Here is a 21962-nt window from a genome sequence, read left to right on the forward strand (position 1 = left end):
TTTTATAAAATCCTTATATTCCTACTTATCGGAGGCAAATATTGTACTTTGTACTCCACTGCATTTATTTGACAGCTTTAGTTAGTATTTATTTGGCCTATTCAGATTAGTTCCAATATCTTCTTATCAAACAAAGCCTCTACTTTAAGGTACTTGTACTATACTTGAGTATTTCATTTTGTGCAACTTTATTCTTCTACTCTATGACACTGTGTGCCCTGTTGATACACTAATTGAATTAAATAAAACAATAATATGATGAAGGCTGTTACTGATCTGTAGTTAATATATATATATTATATATATAGGGGACAGAGAAATAAATCTGAACAGAATGTCTAACTTGATGATTTGACAAGTAGGGTACGAAATACTGCTTTAAATAAGGGGGATAGTTAAGATAAATGCATTTAAATATCAGCTGAAGGCAATGTGTGTCTTCTTAAAGAAGGCCATTTAAGTTGGTTCTACAGTGTGCAGTGATGTGTACGAAAAGGACAACCAAGAACAAATCTGCATAGTCTGTTGTAGGCTATGTTGAGTGGAGCAAGATCTGATTTATGTGCATTTTGGTAGACAACATCACAATAGTCCATAATCGGAGGAATAAGTTGAGAAGCAATTCTCTTTCGGACACTGAGCGTAAAACAATTGTGAGAGCGGTGTAAAACACAGATTCCGTAATTGACTTTTTGTATTACATGCTTTATATGTAGTTTAAATGAAAGTTCAGAGTCTAGCCATACATCAAGATATTTAAAGCTATCAACTTTATGCAGAGAAGTGCCATCCTTACATGTTATTACTACATTAGGTTTGGATTTGAGCTTCTGCCTGGTACCAAAGACCATGGTATAAGATTGTGTTTTGTTAACAGTAGTTTATTGTGTGATAGCCAGTCCTGTAAGATATTAAAATCCGATTGAAGAGAGATCTGAATTTGTGAAAAATCTGATTTGGATGTATATATGACAGTGTCATCAGCATAAAGGTGAGTACAACAATTAATGAGACAAGAAGATAAATCATTTATGTAAATAGAGAACAGAAGTAGGCCCAGAGTTGATCCTTGGGGTACACCCTTTTGTTGGATCAACAGGTCAGACTGTTTCCATTAACAACCACACATTGCTTTCTACTGTGAAGGTACGAGTTAAACCATAACACTGTATTATTAGAAAGGCCAATGCCGTGAAGTTTATCCAAGAGCAGATATTGATCAACAAAATCAAAGGCTTTTGTCAAGTCAATAAAAATGGCACCTGTGAGTTCCCCATCATCTGCAGCAGAGTACAAGTCATTCGTACATTTAAGTAGGGCAGTTGTTGTGGAGTGATTAGGCCTGAAACCAGATTGAACCGGAGATAAAATATTATAAGTATTGAGATAATGTGACAGTTGATTATAAATTATTTTCTCCAAAACTTTGGAAATAGAGCAGATTATAGAGATTGGTCTATAATTATTTGTATCAAGTAAATCACCACCTTTATGCAGTGGAGTGATGCGTGCACATTTCCAAATAGTCGGCAACTCACAGGTGGACAAAGACAGGTTGAACAAATCAGCAAGTGGGTACATGAGAATATGTGACGCCAATTTTATGAACCTGTTTTCTATACCATCGAGTCCTGCACTGCCATCCACTTTTAATTCAGTGATAGCATTATGAACTTCGTGTGGTAGAATCTTCTTAAAAGAAAAAGAACTGTTGCAGTATGAATTACTATTAGAAATACCTGTCGTCAAATAGGAGTCAGATAGTAGTGTGGAACATACATTAGCGAAATGCTGATTAAATATTTGGGCAATGGATCTGACTCCTATTCGACATGAATTATTGTATCAGCAGTTCTTATTTTATTAATAGAATGTTTACCTGATTTATTTAAAATAGATTTAATTTTAGTCCAAAATTGCTTGGGATTCTTAAAGTCCGATGTGAGAGATTCTGTATAGTAGTTCGATTTAAGGTGGCCTATAGATGCTACCAATAGTTAAGCATTTATTTTCATGAAAAATTATTTTAAGAAAAATGCATTCAAAATGTAGAGGCTCTATAGAAGTAGCAATTAGTTCAGTCACAAGGTCAGAGGAGACATACATAGCCACACCTCCACCCCTGCTGCATCTATCAGATCTGTAAAGCAAATAATTTGTGATTTGTAGTTCACTATCGGAAATGTTACTACTAAGCCACGTTTCAGAGAGTGTGATGATTTTAGGTTTATGTAGAACAACCCATATCCGAAGTAAATCAATTTTGGGCAATAGACTCCTGATATTCAAATGAATTATTTGTATATCCTTTAATTCATCCAGTCTGGAAATAATAGCAAATAATGTTCCTGTCACTTGTTACGCATAAATGTGATTCATGATTGTAAAGATTGTTAAATTCAACCATAAAGTTGGCTACAGGTATTCATTAGTGATATTAGAGAATATATCAATATTGTATAATAATAATACAGTTTGGTTAAAAGAGCCATCATGATTATAACACAAAAAAATTCTGAACATTATTCTGACTTTATTTCATATCAGAAGAGACTATATTTTATTTGTACACTGACCAAATAGGCTTCATTGAAGTTCCTGTGCGTGAACACTAGGGGGCAGCATGGCCTCCAATTCACCTGTTTTCATCATGTATTAACAAACAGATCACGTAGCAGAAATGTGCCTCCTCTGCAATGCAGGTCAGTGGGTTAGTGGAGGATCCATACTGTCTGCTGCTGCTGTGTGACACTGCACCATCACACATCATTATCTCACCATTTGAAAGACTCCTTTTCAATCTAAATGGATAACATGTTGTCAGTGAATGTCCTTGACTTTTAGTATATTTGTATTTGCAATGTATCTGTAATATCAATATAAGACCTAGATCTTTAAAAAAGCAGTAGGCCTACCATAACTAGTTTATACTTATTACTCTCAAACATTATTCTGGCAGCTATCACATTGCAGATTAAGATTTTACAAATACCAAACGATTATATATTACACATTAAATGAATCAACAGTATATTTATATAATGTAGTTAAAAACAGCAAGTCCTTCCACATATACGCTTTGGTAGCAATCATTTTATATGTATTATATTTTGCTGATACTTTTGCTGATGTAATGCAGTATTTGTACCCGTTTGTATTGATACTTTTATTTAAGTAAATGTCACTTATGGTACTTGTATCACCCTAAATTGCATTTGATTATTTTTGGTGTATTCATGTTAAAGGTCCCATGTCATGCTTTTCTGGTTATCACCCGTCCCCTTGTGTGTTATGTAGCTTTTTCTGCATGTAAACGGTCTGCAGAGTCACAAACCCTCAAAGTACACCGAGTAAAACTCTAACACAGAAAAGACCTGTCTGTGCTGCCCCAGAACGCCTCGTTGGAGATTTCTCTTTTTCCATATGTTTACTTCTTGGGTATAGTGACGTATTTCGGGTATAGTGACATAACGTAACGGCTCTGCAGATTGGTGCAGTTACGTTACGTCCGCGGAGCCGTTTGGACCAATCCGCGGACTTCCTCACACTTGGCGGGACGTTTGCGAGGCTCACTGCTGCCAGGAGCGGGACACTGTGAGCCGGCTCACTGGTGTGGGGTCGGCGAGGCAGCGGGACACCGCGGAACTCAGCCTGAGCACACACACAAACTCCCAGCCAGGCTGCGGGTGTGTGTGTGTGTGTTCAGGCTGGGTTTCGTGGTATATATAATAATATAAATGTAGTAGACCTCAACAATGGAATTATGATCAGTAGAAATGGCCGTGACATGGGACTTTAAGATTACAACTACATCTATTATAGCATCTTAACCCTATATGCCAAGTAAAATGATCATTATGTGATCTGATTTATTTTAAACAGTAACTTTATGACATATTTAAGTGAAATAGTAGCTCCTGTGTCTTCAAGTTATGTTTAAAAAGCATCTCCATTAGCCTGAAGTGTGTAACCTGATGAAAGGGCGTGAGTGCATTCATCATATATGTTGAACACTGCATATTAATGCCCTTCTGTGTGAGTGAAAGAAATGTAAAATCAATAATGTCCTCAGAATGGCAGCAACACCCTGCTGAGTTATTTATTGATTCCCTTTTTTCAGAGGGACCTAATTTCACGGCCCGTTTTGAGTTTTCGAGATGAAGCTCAAAGGCAGGAAGTTTTCAGCAGAACGAGGTGAGTTCTCTTTCAAATCTGTTAACGGAAGTGACTGTTTTTCTGCAACCTTTTGCTCACAGGCGTTGACCTACAACCAGTTTAAGCTATTACCACGTCGCTGAGAGGCAATACACAGCACTATCTGTTGACAAAGTGACGTGATTGTCACAGAATTAAAAGAGAAATACTCCTGCCCAGTCCAAAAACATCACATAAACATATCAGGGACTTAACTGAGTGCAGAAAACAGATCATTCCTTACCTGTGAGGTGAAACCTGAGGCTCAGAAACCACCGGGCATGTAGAGACAAGAGGGAAGAGCGGGGAAAACACACAATTTCCCAGTGTTTGTACTTCTGTGTGGACAAATGCTGCCGTCTGGGGAAAGTGCATAACGTAAATGTATAGCTGCTCATAACTGCCCATTATTTTGAGATGAAGTGGGGTCTTTAGCTTGTGCTCTGGCGGGCTTTAAGGGAACCGTAAAGCCCGTGAATGCAAGGGCCTTCAGGGTAAAATGATACGGGGTCGCTGAACAACAGAGGATGGCTTTGGGCTCTTTAGTATCGATTTCCATCTTCTTTCCTGTCTTTGTTGTCACGGGATAAATGCCACATACCTTCTACCTATAGATCATGATTGTGTCTTTCACATTGTGGAGAACAACTGTCTGAAGTCGGATCATTTTACACTCTCAGTCAATTGCATATCGGGTTAATTTTCCTAATGAGGTAACAGACAGTCTCCCCTCTGGTTCCAGTCATCTCTTATTGGACGGTCATTTACTTTACTGGCACCCTGTGGATGAAGCACTTCACTCTGATTCACTTTCCAGCGCCTAGAGACCAATGCAGCCGTCCCTGGAGGTTGGAGAGCAGACTGTCTTTGTGGTCGTTTGGGAGCTCTTCAATTACTTAAAATCACAAGTGTTCAGTCTTTTACCCAGACTCTTATTTGCAGGGTGGAAGAAGCAGGTTTAACTTCCTGGAATTACCCTTAAAGTCACAATTTATACTTATTTTTTAAGGTAATTTATAGGTAATGCAAGTGGCCTTTAAATTAATATAAAATCTAAACAGAAAACTCAAAATGAAATGAATAGAAAAAAATGATGTTAACAAGGAGATTATTTTTAAATATATATTTCATTGCTTTTTTTAAATATTTGTTTATCTCAAAACATAACACACACATATTTAATTTGTTCCTTTCACTCATCAGCCTCACCTTCCTTCTCAAAGCTTTATAAACATGTTATAAAAATAAAAATGGAACAAAACATGATGAAAAATAATACTGCATTACATTTTTTTCTTTTTTTTTAAACTGACATTTGACTTACAACAAATAACATGAATACACATTATTTTCGTTTTTAGATACCGCATTTTATGCAGCAGCTCCTCCACTTGTCTATTTGTCCACTCAGCAGAAGTCTTTCATCCAGCCTGGGAGGAGGGGAAAGAGATGGGGGGGGGGGGGGGGGGGCCATGTGGCGCCTCCTCTCCCTCCCCCTCCTCACCCCTCTGCTCCTCCTTTGGGGACAGGCGTGCTGGCACATGAAACAGCTGGTGTCCCCTGAAAACCAATTATAAAGGCCCCTGGCCCCCCACCCGGCTGCATGTATGGGCCGGTCGGGGGGGAGAGTGTGATCGTTAGCTTCCACAGATGAGGCGTAACGAAGGGCCGCCATCGGGACCCTCAGATGGGACCCCCAGGATATAGATTTTACTGTCCAGACATGGATGTATAGGTGGAAATTGGACATTCAGATGCAGGAGGATGATGTTTTATTTATTGTGAACACTGTACATCCAGCATGGGTCCCGACTGGAGCGCTGTTCAGATCTGGGGCTGTGGAGCATGTATTCTTATACATTTTCTAGACATGCAAGCGTCTTTTTGCATGGAAAATAAATCAAAATCAAAAGTGAGAGAGACTTGTTTCTGCAAGCGGAAGTTATTTAATGGAAAGTTCTCTTTTAATCGATGTTCCTAAAAGGTTGTGGATCACTTTTGGACATAATGAACTATAATAAGGGGATCCGAGCAGGAGCGTGTTATTGATCCACTTCCTGCCGGGTGTTGTTCAAACTTTTCAGCAGGGGATCTGAACGAAAGCCAGCCTCATTAAAATACATTGGTTTGGTCCCTCGTGAGACCAAAAGAAAGATGGACTCGTTGGTTTTTAGCCTGGTGTTGCTAGAATTGGGAGACAAAATAAATTATAAGAGATTGAGGATTTTGACGCTGCTGTTTTCCTAGATATACTCTCTTAGATAAATACTGAGTCCCGTCTGTTAGTAGAAGACCCGATATTGATTCAGGTATTACAATAAGGTGAATTGGTTTCTTTGAGGGTCTTTGGTTTTCTTTGATTTATTGACAACCTATCAGTAAGTCTAATCAAGATGGAGACAGGCTTTCAGCGACCTTATGGGCTTCATTCAGGATTGTGCATTCCACTTCTAAAACATCATTGCACTCAAGAAACATTTTTAAAAGAATCTAAATTGATGCAGCAGAGATGTTGTCTTTCCCCCCAGAGGAACTTTTGACAAAATGAGAAGCCAGCATGGAGCCAGAGATGAGGTCTGCAGAGGTCTGAAGTATTAAACCCACGTCTGCCTCAAAGGAGATCACATGAGGCACTTTATCAGATGTTGCACATCGTGGAGCTACAAAGGGATTTACACACACTTTATTTATTTCTTCCGCCCAAAAAATCCCCTGAGGGGCACTGGAAAGGGAGTGACGCGTTCTTTCTGTGTAGTACTACACACCGAGCCCTGACTTAACAGAATTTGTCCTGTAACACGTGTAGTTTACAAAATATCAGAAAAAGAAACTAAAATGTGCATCATCTTAGTTTAACGTGCTGGCATGCTAACATGTACTTCTTGGCACTTGCGGAACGTGGCTCAGAAGGTAAAGCCACCAATTGAAAGGTGGCGGTTCGATCCCCATGTTTTTCTTGGGCAAGATACTTTACCATCTGTGTGTGAATCTATTTCGGAGCCTTGAATGTCAGCTTCTGCCACTGTAAGGCAAGGCAAGGCAAGTTTATTTATCTAGCACCTTTCAACACAAGGCAATTCAAAGTGCTTTACAAAAAACGAAAGACATTAAGAAAATGGCATTTAAAATCAGTCATTAAAAAGAAAAGATAATAAAATAAACATTAAAAGAAAAAACACATGGATAAAAGTCACAGTGCAGTTTAAGATGTGAATAGTTCAATTAAAAGCAGCGACAAAAAGAAAAGTCTTCAGCCTGGATTTAAAAGTAGTCAGAGTTGCAGCGGACCTGCAGGTTTCTGGGAGTTGGTTCCAGATATTTGGAGCATAGTAACTGAACTGTACGAGCGTGGATGCTGACATGTATATGTACAAACACGCAAAGACTGGAAAAACCGACATATGAATAAACAAATGCTGTTTACCATTTAGCACAGAGTACAGCTGAGGCTTAACATTTTCACATTACATAAGGGGATTATCAACGAGCCATTGTTCAGCATTTGCCGTAAAGTTAGTGTAGGGATTGTCTCGTTGTTTGCTCTTCACACACAAAGTTTAGTTATTTGAGCGGCCGGTCAATGAAAGACAATAGAAAGTCATGAGAGAAGAATCTCTGCCCGGGACTATACAGCCTCTCTGGGTGATAAATTAACCCTGAGCCTCGTCTTAAAGGTCAGCAGGAGTCAACATAATCTCCTGTCACACACCCACACACACACGCACACACGCACACACACACACACACACACACACACACACACACACACACACACACACACACACACACACACACACACACACACACACACACACACACACCCACACGCACGCACGCACGCACGCACGCACGCACGCACGCACACACACACACACACACACACACACACACACACACACACACACACACACACACACACACACACACACACACACACACACACACACACACACACACACACACACACACACACACACACACACACACACACACACACACACACACACATGCATGAATGCTTGCACATAATCCCTGTACACATGAAGCCCAACTTGGACAGATATAACAATCTGTGTGATGAATAAGTGATCGGTACAATAAATAATAAATAGTACACATTATTATCAGCAACAATGGTGTGACTTTAGTGTTTTCCCTCTGGCTTCAGAGCCCATACACAGATTGATACATAATGCAGAGACTGCAGATCTGTACAGAGGACCTCATCACACACCTCCAGCCCAATGTGTTAACGGTGTGTCATCTCTCTGAGTATGTGGCGGTGAGGTGTGAGATGACTTCTCGCTGTATAACACACTTTTTCATGGCTCTTTGGCTTCGAGGCACATTTTGGGTTCCCCGTGCAACGTTCACAATCAACTGCAGAGCGTTAATATCCTCGCCTGAGTCCTCTTTTAAATCTCTCCTTACACAAACATCTCTGTATCACTAGAATTAGGTAGTACCTATTTTATTCTGGGCCTGTTTTTGTCTCTCGTTACATAATGTTCTCCATTTGACGAATGTTCCATCTTTGTGTGAAGCACGTTGCAGCCTCGGTTTTGAAAAGGGCTTTATGCAGCAGCTACAAAACATAAAATAAAAGCCCTTAAAGAAGCCTCCTTTGAACCGATATATAAAATATGTAGTAGATTTGTTATCATTCAGGCCAGTTAGGAATAATTGCGACACATCCCAACTGTACTTGCCAATTATTTGTTATGCTCTTATTTAATAACGTCTTAGATGTCTCACATAGGGCAGACAGTATTTGAACTGCAACGTTTCTACGGAGACTTTTATTGCCTTTTTAGTCTCAGTCTTCAAATGAGTTTAATGAATACTAGTTTAAAGTCTAAGGTGTATTTGCAAGACATCAGACATCTGGTTTCCAACCCTTAACAGTAACACATGCTTCTTTGGATCCCCTTCACAGGTTGCATAATTCTCTATGCTCATTAAGTTTTAATATTTCTCAAATAAATCTAATATTTAGCATTTGAAAACAATCTGAAAAACTGTTTTTGGTCGAAGTGTTCCCCTGGGTATCACAAGATTCACCGCATGTTACTTTATAGCAGAAATAAAGTGTTGTCCTGGCTCTCTCACTGGCTCAATATGCATTTCTCTTCAAATCAGAAATGTATCGTGCAAATTCTTCCTTCTTGTAAGTATACTTCCAGTGATGAGCACCTCACCCCTTGTTGGGCAGTCATTTTATAGAGTTTTGCTTGAATAAAAATGTCTTAATTTGCTCTAATTAAGCACAGTATTAATTGAAGCAGGCCCTGGCCTCTGTCACATCAGTTGAAATAATTAATAATGTACTTATTGTGCTTAGCCTACTTGCTAAATATTCCCAAATAAATGAAGTTGTGTTTTATATTGTGTCCTCTGCCTGCACTTTTTAATTGGAGCTTGGAGGAAACACGTGACACAGGATTAAGATGGTGGTCTCTACAAAGGGGTCCGACTGCTAATTGTTGCATCAGGGCCCCTAGACCGCTAAAGAAGCTAGACACAAATACATATTTTAACAAGCAAATATATAACTTCAGCATAATGAATCCAGTTTTTATTATTATTACTACAATTCTAAGTATTATTATTGTTATTATTATTGAATCTTTTCTAGTTAAATAGAATGTTGACAGCAATGATGCACAACCATGATAATCAAGTAAAAAGGGGGCCCGGTTCCAACGCCCCCCAGGTGCATTTTTTGCTGTGATCACGTGTTGGTCCCGCCCCCTTCTTGCCGCCTCCAATAAAGCACAGCAAAAGTCACCGCTCCCCTTCTTCCTTCATGCAACCGAGCCCACAGCGAGGCAGGCAGCGCGGGCACGTAAAACGAAACCACCGGAGCCCGCGTGCTTGAAGCCTGCGCACAAAGATGATGAATTAGTAAAACAAGATCTCCGGTAACAGGACGATCCGGACTCTGGGTTTCATCAGAGGACACATGTGGAGGTTATGTCCCTAGAAGAAGGCCAGGTGAGTCCTCCTCTGCGGGCGAACACGCGTCGGTGCATGGTGTGCGTCAGCGTTTTTTCGGTTTGACTGTGAATTATGAGTCTCCGTAGGGGGACTGGAGTTCGTGACAGATGAGCCCACAAACTCCTCTCATCTCGGCATCCATAATTCACAAGCCGCAGTCAGGCAGGTTGGACACGCAGGTTCCTGCAGAGCATCTCCAGGAGGTGCTCTTTAGAGACTCCCAATAATAATACTGTGACTGCGCGAGCATTAGTGCAGCAGCCATGAATACAGCCGGGTGATTGGATCAGCTTTAAGGCTTCCCTGTGTGTGCAAAGTGCAGTAATAACAATAAGAGGCGATATCATGCTGCATTCAGGGCTGTTATCACTGAGAGCAGATAGCACACTCTCATTTAGGCCACTCTGACTTGATTTATTTTTAATGACATTATTGTTTTCACCATGTCCTCATTGAATTCTGATCCTGTTTGCCTTCATGGTAATAAAGCCCAATGTTTGAGTGGCGTTAAAACAGCTTCATCATGCCTCGGTGCAACGTGCGTCAGATCTTGTGACGTCTAAAAAGGAGCATTAGATGTTGCATACATTCGAAAAGTTTTATAGATTCAGCCAGTGTGAGTTTGTAGTGTCGGATTATCATATGCACACACTTTATGATTTAGTGTATTAACGCCCCTCTTTCTGCCCCCTCTTTAGCTGTAATAGGCTGCAGCGTCACGGAGGCAGCGCTGTGCGCACTGGAAACCCGGGATTCAATTGGTGGAACCACGAGGGGAGCCCCGGCCTTTTTCACTGCAGGAGGAGCAGACTTAAGGGAACCGAGAGAGAGGAGGAAAAGAGAGCGAGAGACTTCACTGCCAAGACAGCAGCAGCAGTGTGCGCAGTTTCCAAATCGGCACAGCCTCCTCTGCTGCACGGCATGAGGGACTTCACCCAAACTGCGCATTGACTCTGCAGGATGCACCTAGGCGCGTGCTTACTTTGTTAGACAGGCTGTTCAGGAATTTGTGACACAGCCTGACCACAGCTGCGACATCCCCCCCCCCCCTCCCCTCCTCTCCCTAAACTGAGAGTTTCTCACCCCCTGCGCTGTGGCCTTGTGGTGGACATGGGAAATGTAAACAGTAGTCGGGCTGGATTGTAACTACGCACACTTCCCACGTCCTCCTCCCACCGGGATGGAGATGGAGACGGAGAGGGTCGAGCCGGAGAGGGAGGCAGAGCCGCCCATGCACAGCGTCCACGGGACCAACCGGATCCGGCCGTCCTCGTACCGGGCCCTGCGCAGCGCCGTGTCCAGCCTGGCCCGCCTGGATGACTTCACCTGCGAGAAGATCGGCGCTGGCTTCTTCTCAGAGGTGTTCAAGGTGAGAGAAAGTGCCATTGCTTTTTCTTTCCTGCAGGTTCAAAGTTTGCATTTTCAACTCTTCCAGGTCTCCAAAATCAAATATATGTATGCATTAGATTATGCAAGATGGTTAGGCAAGAGTGTGTGCAGAACTACACTTTTTTTTGACAGATCTGAGGAACTTCCTCACTTCATCCCTCACCCTCTATAACAGAAGCTGTATCCATGGCAACCAGTGCATCCTAATAAGCATGATGCTGCTGAGTAATTTCAGGAGGAAGTTGGTGATGGGAGTTTTTCTTTTTAAAGGATGGCGTCATGTACACCTCAGTGTCCTTCCTTAAGGTGCTCCGCTCTCCACACGTGTGTGCTCCGCACTGACCCACATGTTGCGCAAGGTGGACTCAGTGTGTGTTTTGGTGTGTAACTGGATCCGGTCAGGACAGGTAGATCTGACACACGTGGAGGTAACACTATCCCGGGTTCAGGACAGCAACCTCACCCCCCTTCCTGTCACGCTGCCGTTCACTTGCATAGAGGCTAACTCTGAGTCGCCTGATTCGCCTCATTAAGAGTCGCCACATACAGAACAACAGTGTGATGGTTTGAGATGACACAACACAAAGGGAGGCTGGTCAGGGAGCAAACGGCTTCATGTTGGGAAGTGAACTTGGTTTATTTTATATAATGTTTGTTTAAAAGCAGAGAAAGTTGTGGATATTCATTTAACCCACGAATAAGGAAGAAAGAGTTAGGAGTCCAACCAGTAAATTCACATAGTCCTTTAAAATGGATGCAGGTTTATTTATTTTTATAGATTTATGGATTAATTGTTTCAGCCCTACTTTATGTGTGAAAAGATGTTGCATAAAGCAGTGCCTTGTAATCCCATGTGTGATCAGCCAAATGTAAACAAACCTTTACCAAAGTTGATTCAAACGACTGTATCACAGACATTGACATTTCATCAAGCAAAGTAAACACTCTGAATTAAATAAGCTCTCCGTCTGAACACTCGAGCCTTGGAAATGTAAGGCCAACTTAAGCCTCACCTCATTAACTTAAGACTTTTTGTGATGTGACTCAGACTCGGTGTTGTGAAGCCACTCCTTCAGCTGTGCCCTTTGCATGGCCAATGAGCATGCAAATGTCACTGTGGTTTATGGCTGGCTTTTGAAGTTAGCACTTAGGTTTGGATCGGCTGCCCTTTTGATAGCTCCATATAAATGCAAAATTGTTACCGTGGCTATCAGTCACATTTATAAACTTTGCTTACATGGCTGAGCGATTGTTCCTGGTTCAGCTCTGAGTAAAAAGGGCCGACTGTTCTGCAGAACAAACATCCATCTGATGTTTCGTTTGTTTCATTAAGCAGTCACTTGCGTGTAAAGTGCATTTCCTTACATTCAGGCTTTGAATCGGACGTCTTAGCACTTGGTGGGTGTGTGGGTGTGTGGGTGTGTGTGTGTGTGTGTGTGTGTGTGTGTGTGTGTGTGTGTGTGTGTGTGTGTGTGTGTGTGTGTGTGTGTGTGTGTGTGTGTGTGTGTGTGTGTGTGTGTGTGTGTGTGTGTGTGTGTGTGTGTGTGTGTGTGTGTGTGTGTGTGTGTGTGTGTGTGTGTGTGTGTGTGTGTGTGTGTGTGTGTGTGTGTGTGTGTGTGTGTGTGTGTGTGTGTGTGTGTGTGTGTGTGTGTGTGGCTCCTCAGGGCAGATCAATGGAGGCTCGCAGCAGCCATTCACCTCCCATGTTCAATTGTGCAAAACCTGGAAAAAAAATAAAAGGGGAAGACAACAAGAGGGAGAAAGGAGGGGAGCACATGTGTCAAGAGAAATCCTACAGGTGCTCTTTTTAACTTCCTTTTAATATTCTTCAAAGGAAAGTTCCTTGAGTGTTTGCCTTGTGTAAGACTCCTTTAGTTTAGTTTCTTTTCCAATTGGCCTTTAACTCAACCTGAAGGCTACAAAGCAATAAAACCCCTCGATCTCAAAGACATCGCACCATTGCTCAATTAATTTAATTACAGGGCGTATTTATTTGTGCTGTGTTTTACTCAGGGCTGCAGCTTCCTTAACAAACAAGTTGGATTGATTTTTAATTGGATTACTGAGTCATGTCCCACCTGTATCCGTTCTGATGATGCATGTGTATATTTGCTAATACAGATAACACCTGCTGTCTAAGAACAAGGAACCACAAGATCAGGCTTCTTTTGGGTTTGGGTCTCATTTGGCCCTCCTCCATCATTTGCATGAGATATGGACACATGTCCATGTTGTCTTCAAAAGCTTTTACCGTTTGGTTAAAAGTGGAAATGTTTGGATCTGTAAAGGCCTTTCATAGGCAAGCTTGTAGCAGTGTGGCTAGTTGCTAAAGTCTTACCACACTAACATGTTTTAGGGTTTTAAAAGTAATAGTTTTGGGGGAAAAGCAAGTTCACTTTCTTGCCAAGAGTTGGATGAAAAGATTTATGCCACTTGTATGTCTGTATCATAAATCTGAAGCTAAGCAGATAAGCTAGTTTGCTTAGCCAAAAGTAGCAAATTCCACCTGCTAGCACTGCATGCTTAAGCTCACAAATGAGACAGACTACTTACTTTCAGTGGAAGCCATTCAAATATATTACAACAACAAATAAACTGTAAAATGTTGGATAACACAACTAAAAAGCTTTCCATTCATATTAAGCCCCCATAGTGTTTGTGCCTATAGCTATAGCCTATTAAGGTAATGGCTAATTGCTGGCTGTAGGCATATGTTTACTATGATCTTCCAAAATATTGATGGTTAAAATTAGCTTTAAGATAAGTGTGGTACAATTATAAAAAAATTATTTATTTTTGTGAAACACTTAAAGGTCTCATGTCATGCTTTTCCGGTTATTACCCGTCCCCCTGTGTGTTATGAAGGTTTCATGCATGTAAACGGTCTGCAGTCACAAACCCTCAAAGTACACCATGTAGCGAGTAAAACTCTAACACAGAAAAGACCTGTCTGCTGCCCCAGAACGCCTCGTTGGACATTTCTCTTTTTGTTCCTGGGTATGGTAACGTGCCCATACCCAAATGGACCCCTTGGTCACACACTCTCTCTGCGGTGACGCGCTGGGGGGGGGGGGGGGGGGGCTCGTGGAGCCTCGCAGTGTCTGGTGTTAGCGTGGTCACACCCTGGTTCGTGTGCAAACAGCCCAGGTTGGGAAGGTCTGATTTTCTGGTAGCTACAGTTCCTAGAGAATGTCAGAGTTGATGGGAAATGTTTATCTTTTAATTGTTGCGAAAAGTGGGAGGTAAAACTGAAATCAGCTGCATTAGTCACACGGTGAAGTAAGTAGTCATCATGGTAATTATCATACAGGCTGTGATTGAGCCCGATTAGAGTTCGTGTGTGTGTGTGTGTGTGTGTGTGTGTGTGTGTGTGTGTGTGTGTGTGTGTGTGTGTGTGTGTGTGTGTGTGTGTGTGTGTGTGTGTGTGTGTGTGTGTGTGTTCACATGAGATATGCTGATAATAAGCTGAAGGAGAGTAATTAGATAAAGAGAGGATTTGAAACAGACTGGCGTCTCCAAAGTACAAATACTGTCAACTTGAGTGGTGGTGGTGATGATGTGTGATGTGTTGTGGGTGTGCGCTTGTGTGTGTGTGTGTGTGTGTGTGTGTGTGTGTGTGTGTGTGTGTGGTCCTATTGATATCAAAAAGTGGATCCCAGCCATTTAATCAAAATCATTTGTCACATCCTGTCAGCTTCGGTAGCATTTCTGCCAAGACTCCTCGTGCTGATAGAAATGGATACTGATGGTGGGACTCTCCGCTCAGAACGTGTTGGGATGCGACCAGTATTTAGTGATTCCCGGTAACAATATCCGCTCTGAAGAAAGCAAAACGACAACAAAGGAGTTTGTGCAAACACTCCCCTCGATCCATCGTCACCTGTCGCCTGTGTGTTTTGTTATGAACTTCAGAGTTGGGGCTTCAGCGTGTCAGCGCTGCCATTGGAGGATGGTGTTGGTTCGGCGGAGCCAGTGCAGACTTGAACATTAGCGGCTTCGTGTAACACTTTTCTCTCATCGTCCCTCTCTCCAGTCGGGGCCTGCTCTGCTGCCGCTCGCCGCACGAGTATTCAGCTTTGTTTATGTTATGCACAGCCGCACACACACGAAGCGCTGAGCTGTTTGTTGCTTAAAATATTTAAGATGAACTAAGGAGTAAATAGAGAAATGTTGGGTAAGAGTCGCACAACGATCTGGTTTCAGATCCCTCCTCCTTTCCATTATGTTTACCAGTGTGTTTATCAATTAATCTCAAGAGACGCAGCGTTGTGTTTACATCAACACACAATGAGCGTTTCCTCCGCTCCACATGTTGGCAGCGTGGTGGCTAAACCTCGAGGAAGGCCGCTCCCATTTTAAAAAGTAAAGAAATGGCTCCGGGTTTGCGTGTGACCAAATCAGAAGTTGTGAAATGTGGTAGTAGAGCTCGGTGGTTTTTATCAAGAGTCGGTTCACCTAAATTGGGGGAAAAAATGTGTCACGCCACTTGTCTGCCTCTTCAAGCCCATCTGCCCCAGAAGGACTAACAAGTCATCAGGATTCTGAGAAATGTTCATAGACTCTCGGAGAAATTCAAGGTGCACTCAAAGGATTTTAGTATTAAACAAAACACGGATATAAAAAGGATGGTTAAAATTCACTCTGCAGAAGCCTGGATATCCTGACTTCCTGGTATCCAATAAAACTCAATCCTACATTTCCCAACATGCCACGCCCTCTCTGCCTGGCATACGATCAGACAGCAGTGCCGTCTTTCTGTCTGTCTCTTTAACCTGCTTCTGCTAAACCTCCACTTACTCTTGTTTAGGATAGTGTGTGGCGGGGGGGGGGGGGGCAGTGTTGTTGTTGTGCAACGGAGTGGGTGAGCTGTTGTGTGTCAGCTTGTCTGCTACCTATACTGTTTGCCTCCTGGACCAGGTTGTGTTTCTGAGCCCGACTCGACCGCACACGGGGGGGGGGGGGGGGGGGGACCTCCCTGCTCGCTCGCTGACGGCTCAGTGCCTCATTTCAGCCCCCCCCCCCCCACACACATGCATTCATACACTTCTTCACGCTATAACTGAGAGCAGAGCCTCAGGCGGCGGCTTAGGCCTTAAGTTGGTTTGAACAAGAAGCTAATTTTCTCAAATTCGCACATACAGAGTGAGTAGACTTCACCCCCCCCCCCCCCTCAGGGAATTTTTCACTTGCATTCCCTTCACACTTTAGCTCAAAGCTCGCCTGTCAAATTGTGCGAAGGGTTCCTTTTTTGTCCTGTAGTGATGGCCTGAAAGCTGGTTCTCAGGCAAGTGTTGCTTTGGTCTGGGGACAGCGCTGCACATTGAATGGTGACATTTCTGTTTTTCAAGGGTGTGTACTGAGCAGTGAGACTAAAGTACCATACCACAAGAACATGCCCGTCTTATGCGGATAAGCAACGGATTCTAAGGTAGTCTTTGGCTATTTCCATCAAAAATACCCATCATTTACTTAAAGGTGTTTGGGTATTGGAGCATCGGGAGGTTTGGAAGTTGAAATCCACGAGGCAAAAGACGCCTTGCAGTTGTCCCAGTCGCCAGAGGCAAAGTCATTCAGCTGTGTGTGTGTGTGTGTGTGTGTGTGTGTGTGTGTGTGTGTGTGCGCGCGCGTGTGTATGTAGGTAAGTAGTTTGGTCACACTCCACCTCTGCACACTGAGTGTTCTCCTCTTCAAAAGCACTTGCACTAAATGTTGGAAGCCCACAAAGTGTCATTAAGGGGAAACGATCATCAAAGCAATGAATAAACACAGGACTGTATCTCCCACTGAGGACGGGAAGTTGGGCACTTGATAGTGTTTCAGGGAACGTGTCTATTTTAAAGTCATGAGGATTTTATATTCTACAATTGAACATGGTGAGTGTTTTTGAAATGCTCGGTTAGATCTTTACATTTGATGATTTAGAGGCGTAGAAATGGCAGGATTTGGTATTTCTCAAATAATTGTATTTGTTGCAAAGAAGGAAATGCAACCACAGAATTTAGGGAATTGTGAATGGAGAATAAATTGGACAAAAATATATATTGTAGCTGAACATTTGGAAATAGGAAATGTTGTGTTTCTGGTGGCTGTATCCTGGAGTCTCGTATTCCCAGTATACTGGCCCAGTGGCCCTGGACAACACAACTAACAGAGATGACCATCGGTTACTTTCACCCTTTAAACAAATCCTTCATCCTGATTGGTCTGGATTCTGAGAAGAGTCTGGACAACTCTTTTACAAAGGTCCAACTCATGTCTCTTGCCTTTTGGTTTCCTCCTCCTCCTCCTCCTCCTCCTCCTCCTCCTCCTCCTCCTCCTCCTCCTCCTCCTCCTCCTCCTCCTCCTCCTCCTCCTCCTCGCTGTGCTTCAGTCGTCCCGCCGGGCCGCCGGCTAATGACAGACATCACTGCACATGTTCACCGAGCGAGGAGAGAGATGCCTGCGACCTTTCCTCTGCCGACTGCAGCACTTTACAAGGCCGAGTGTGTTTTGAAGGAGAGCTTTAGGGTGTGTTTTAGCAGCGCATGTGTGTGTGTGTGTGTGTGTGTGTGTGTGTGTTTGCTACATACCATGGTGTAATCTTGATGTAGGCGTGGACATTGGCATTCCAGTGGCGAGTCCATGGAGATGACCAGTAAAAAGTGGTTGGCATAAAGAATTTGGGAGAAAGAAAAACACTATACAGACCTCGTGGTGGCTTTGCAGGGTTAAGACTCTTTCAGAGGACACACACACACACACACACACACACACACACACACACACACACACACACACACACACACACACACACACCACACACACACACACACACACACACACACACACACACACACACACACACACACCACACACACACACACACACACACACACACACACACACACACACACACACACACACACACACACACACACACACACACACACACACACACACACACACACACACACACCACACACACACACACACACACCACACACACACACACACACACACACACACACACACACACACACACACACACACACACACACACACACACACACACACACACACACACACACACACACACACACACACACACACACACACACACACACACACACACACACACACACACACACACACACACACACACACACACACACGAGAAAATATTGCCCTTAATGATGAGGCTAAAAACTGTCAGGACAAAACAGTCAAATGAGGCAGAGTTGCATTTCTAACTTCTGCCGCTTCAGCATTTGGCTGACGTCTGCACTGTAACCTGCCTAAGTGAATCATAGTGTGTGTGTATGTGACGTGTGTGTGTGTGTGTTGGCAGCTTTTAAAGTCCCAGGATGCCAGACGAGCATGTAAGAGTTTCTTCACCTAATAGTGAAGGCAGACAGTGTGATGTAACTCCCCGGCCATGCAGCGCCATCCGGCCAGAGAGCTCCGTGCTAACGGCAGCAGGGGGAGGCTGTGTGTGAAAAGAAACCTAATCGACTGCAGCTCTGTCTCCGCCTCCAGGAGCCCGCTCATCCTCTAGAGCTGTGATTACATAAAGATTAGTCCTGCAGCATCTTTTCCATTTCTGCTCCAACATCCTCTTTCCAGGAGGAAGCCACTACTGCTCACACACTGACATGTGGTTTAGCCAGCACTTTGCCCCGGGCTCCAGTAGCTCTGTGGAGAGAGGATTCCAAGCGGATGCAAAGAAGGACTCTTATTGACTGGCCGGTGAGATGAGGTATGAGTGTGGCGCTAATGGCATTACTCGCTGCACTCTGTCTGGTCTCTAATAGGCTTAGTGGTTGTTTTCCATCACCGCTCTGATCCAGATCCAGCACTGGCTTCAGATCAGCACTTCTGACTCCAGACCTTGACCCTTCACACACTCTCCCTCCTCCCTCACTCTCTTATTCTTTCATTACACACCCATGCAGTCACAACCTGAACTCCTCCCATGCCGGTTCAACTTTATTATTAGCTCCAAGGAAATGTGGTGAGCTTTAAAAGCTTGATTTCACATCCTAAAGCAAACACAAGTCACTCAAGACACAAGATTACAGCCTGCTGTTATTTGCAAAACACTATTGACTGTCTCTTAAGTAGGGTTAGCTACGCGCGGCGTTAGCGATACCAATACGGTCCTTTATTGACACCTTGATTTGAGAGATGGCCACGTGTTTTCTACTAAATACTTTCTGTTTATCGAAGTGAGGGAAATGGAGCAACAAATATTTGGTGGATTCAAAATGGTTGGAGACGAGACGGACAAGTTTGAACCCAAATCACCGCATAACTAACGGAATTTCCATCAGCTGTTCTGTTTTTAGTGCTTTAAGCAAATGAGAGCATGCGCACATCACATCTAAGCATATGGGAAATATAAAGTGGAAGTCCTTATTCGTGGTTGTTGCATAATGCCTTCAATCAGTTTCCAACACTGGAAATGACGCACACGCACACGCACACGCACACAGACTCGAAAACCTCTAACTTCTCCTCTCGGACAGAGTTGTAAGTGCTCGTCTGCTGCTCGGTGCATTTCTTTGCAGGTCAACCTACTTGCCCAAGCAAATATGCACTAACATGTAGCCTGAGGGGGGGGGTGTAACATGTTGCGTCACTATGGTTACCATACCAGACGGAGCCATTACCATAGCAGTAGCAGCCAAAACAAATGAAGACAATGTTTCATGGCCAGTTTCCAAAAAAGGTGTAATCTTTGTCGAAGACTCCTTTGATGACTTCAGATGGTTTTCACGGATGTGATTTATGTATCTTTAATGAAACATAATCATAAATACTGCTGGAGGACCTTTTTGTTTTGCTATACATCTTTTATATGTGCTCACGTGTCCAATGAGATGTATGTTTAAATCACAGGGGCCCTCTTATGGTAATGTTCAGTTTCATATTTGTGTTTTGTGTCTCTGCGAAAAGCTCTTTATTTTTCTTATACTAACTCTCTTCCCCCCTCTGCTCTGATTGGTTAGCTGGACGCCTCTGTTGCCAACCGCTTAGAGATGTCCCGCCCCGTAGCCTATCACGTACAATGTGTTGGAGCGCTAGCCAATAGAAGCGCAACGTTGCTCACTGTTAGGGATGTAAACAAAGGAGTCCAATGGAGGCGTTTCAGGCAGGGGGGGGGGGGGGGGGGACAAACAAAAAGCACCTCTTTTTCATATGTAATGTCAACTGTCGCGTTTCTTTGATAACTGAGGAGGGTTTTTACATTTGGTACTGCATTGCATAATTTCTTTGGGTTTCCAGTTTCCACACAGACAATGTTGAGTCTACAGTTTTGGAACCAATGTGGTGTCACTTATGGATGAAAATACAATCATTTGGGGGATCTGTGTTTGATCCAGGTGCAGCACCGAGTGTCCGGTCAGGTCATGGCTCTGAAGATGAACATCCTGGCCAGCAACAGAGCCAACATGCTCAGGGAGGTCCAGCTCATGAACAGACTGTCGCACCCCAACATACTCAGGTAACTCAAACATCGCTGTCTTTTTTATTTCCTACTTTCTGGTTTAGATTCTATTAATGCTGGTCATGAATTATATTTGTGAAAAAAACAGTTTCTCTTCTCTTCCTTTAGGTTTATCGGAGTGTGTGTTCATGAGGGGCAGCTCCACGCCCTCACAGAGGTAAGGCGCTAAGCTCCAGTGTAGTTATGTCAATGAAGATCTTAGGTCAAAGGCTCTTCCAACAGTGCAACACAATAAAACAGATAAAATAGTGCAAGTAATACAATAAAATAGAATAGAAGTAGTGCCTTAAGAGTGATACATCATGTGTGTTATGGATGTGCTAGTTCAGGTGTTTCACAGTCTTATGGCCTGGGGAATCAAACCACTGTGTTACACAAACTGAGGTTGGGCCGTTCATGACTTTCCCCCCGTTTCTTGCTTATGATGGGTTTACCTGGCGTTGCCGTGGTAACTGAACTGCTCAACATTGAAAGGTGGATGAGGGGGGATTTGGTGTCTGCTGTCTGTAGAGGTGGTGTTTGTGTGACCCGTCATCGGAGCTCGATGCTGTAGGTCAGCAGGTTTCAGACATGATGGGGATTAAGAATATGTGCTGCCTGTTGAGAGGTTTAGCTGATGGACGGGGACATCTCCGTTATGGGGCTGGGATCGACTTGTGTCACATCTGTGTGTCCTGTTTTTAGATCTACTTTCACTATCCAGAAATTGCTCGTACTATTCTTAAAACTTTGAAAAAGCTACGCTATGGTTGCACGATTTCCCACAACTCGATTGTTTTGTCTTACAGCACTTTAAACTCATGGATATTACATGTACAGTGATTATAAACTAAGAAAAGCTGTCAATTGTCACATTTATAAGCTTTAACAAACAAATATTTAGGCTTTTTTTTGA

The 21962-nt window shown here is 43.1% G+C and overlaps 1 protein-coding gene across 2 annotated transcripts in view; it reads left to right on the top strand.

Annotated features, from left to right (window-relative positions):
- tesk1b (testis associated actin remodelling kinase 1b) overlaps nucleotides 1-21962 on the top strand; it is a 37317-nt gene that overhangs the window by 5388 nt on the left and 9967 nt on the right. Inside the window, exons 2-5 of one of the 2 annotated variants that reach the window (XM_034105674.1) lie at nucleotides 4121-4194; nucleotides 10890-11560; nucleotides 20943-21064; nucleotides 21176-21224. In XM_034105674.1, coding sequence (XP_033961565.1) covers nucleotides 11372-11560; nucleotides 20943-21064; nucleotides 21176-21224 — 360 coding nt within the window. In that variant the 5' untranslated portion in view covers nucleotides 4121-4194; nucleotides 10890-11371. Of the gene's footprint in view, nucleotides 1-4120; nucleotides 4195-9903; nucleotides 10189-10889; nucleotides 11561-20942; nucleotides 21065-21175; nucleotides 21225-21962 lie in introns of those variants that run through there. The other variant, XM_034105672.1, reaches the window with a different exon arrangement.

Source organism: Pseudochaenichthys georgianus, chromosome 18 (genome assembly GCF_902827115.2).
Source record: "Pseudochaenichthys georgianus chromosome 18, fPseGeo1.2, whole genome shotgun sequence".
Classification (NCBI taxonomy): Eukaryota; Metazoa; Chordata; class Actinopteri; order Perciformes; family Channichthyidae; genus Pseudochaenichthys; species Pseudochaenichthys georgianus.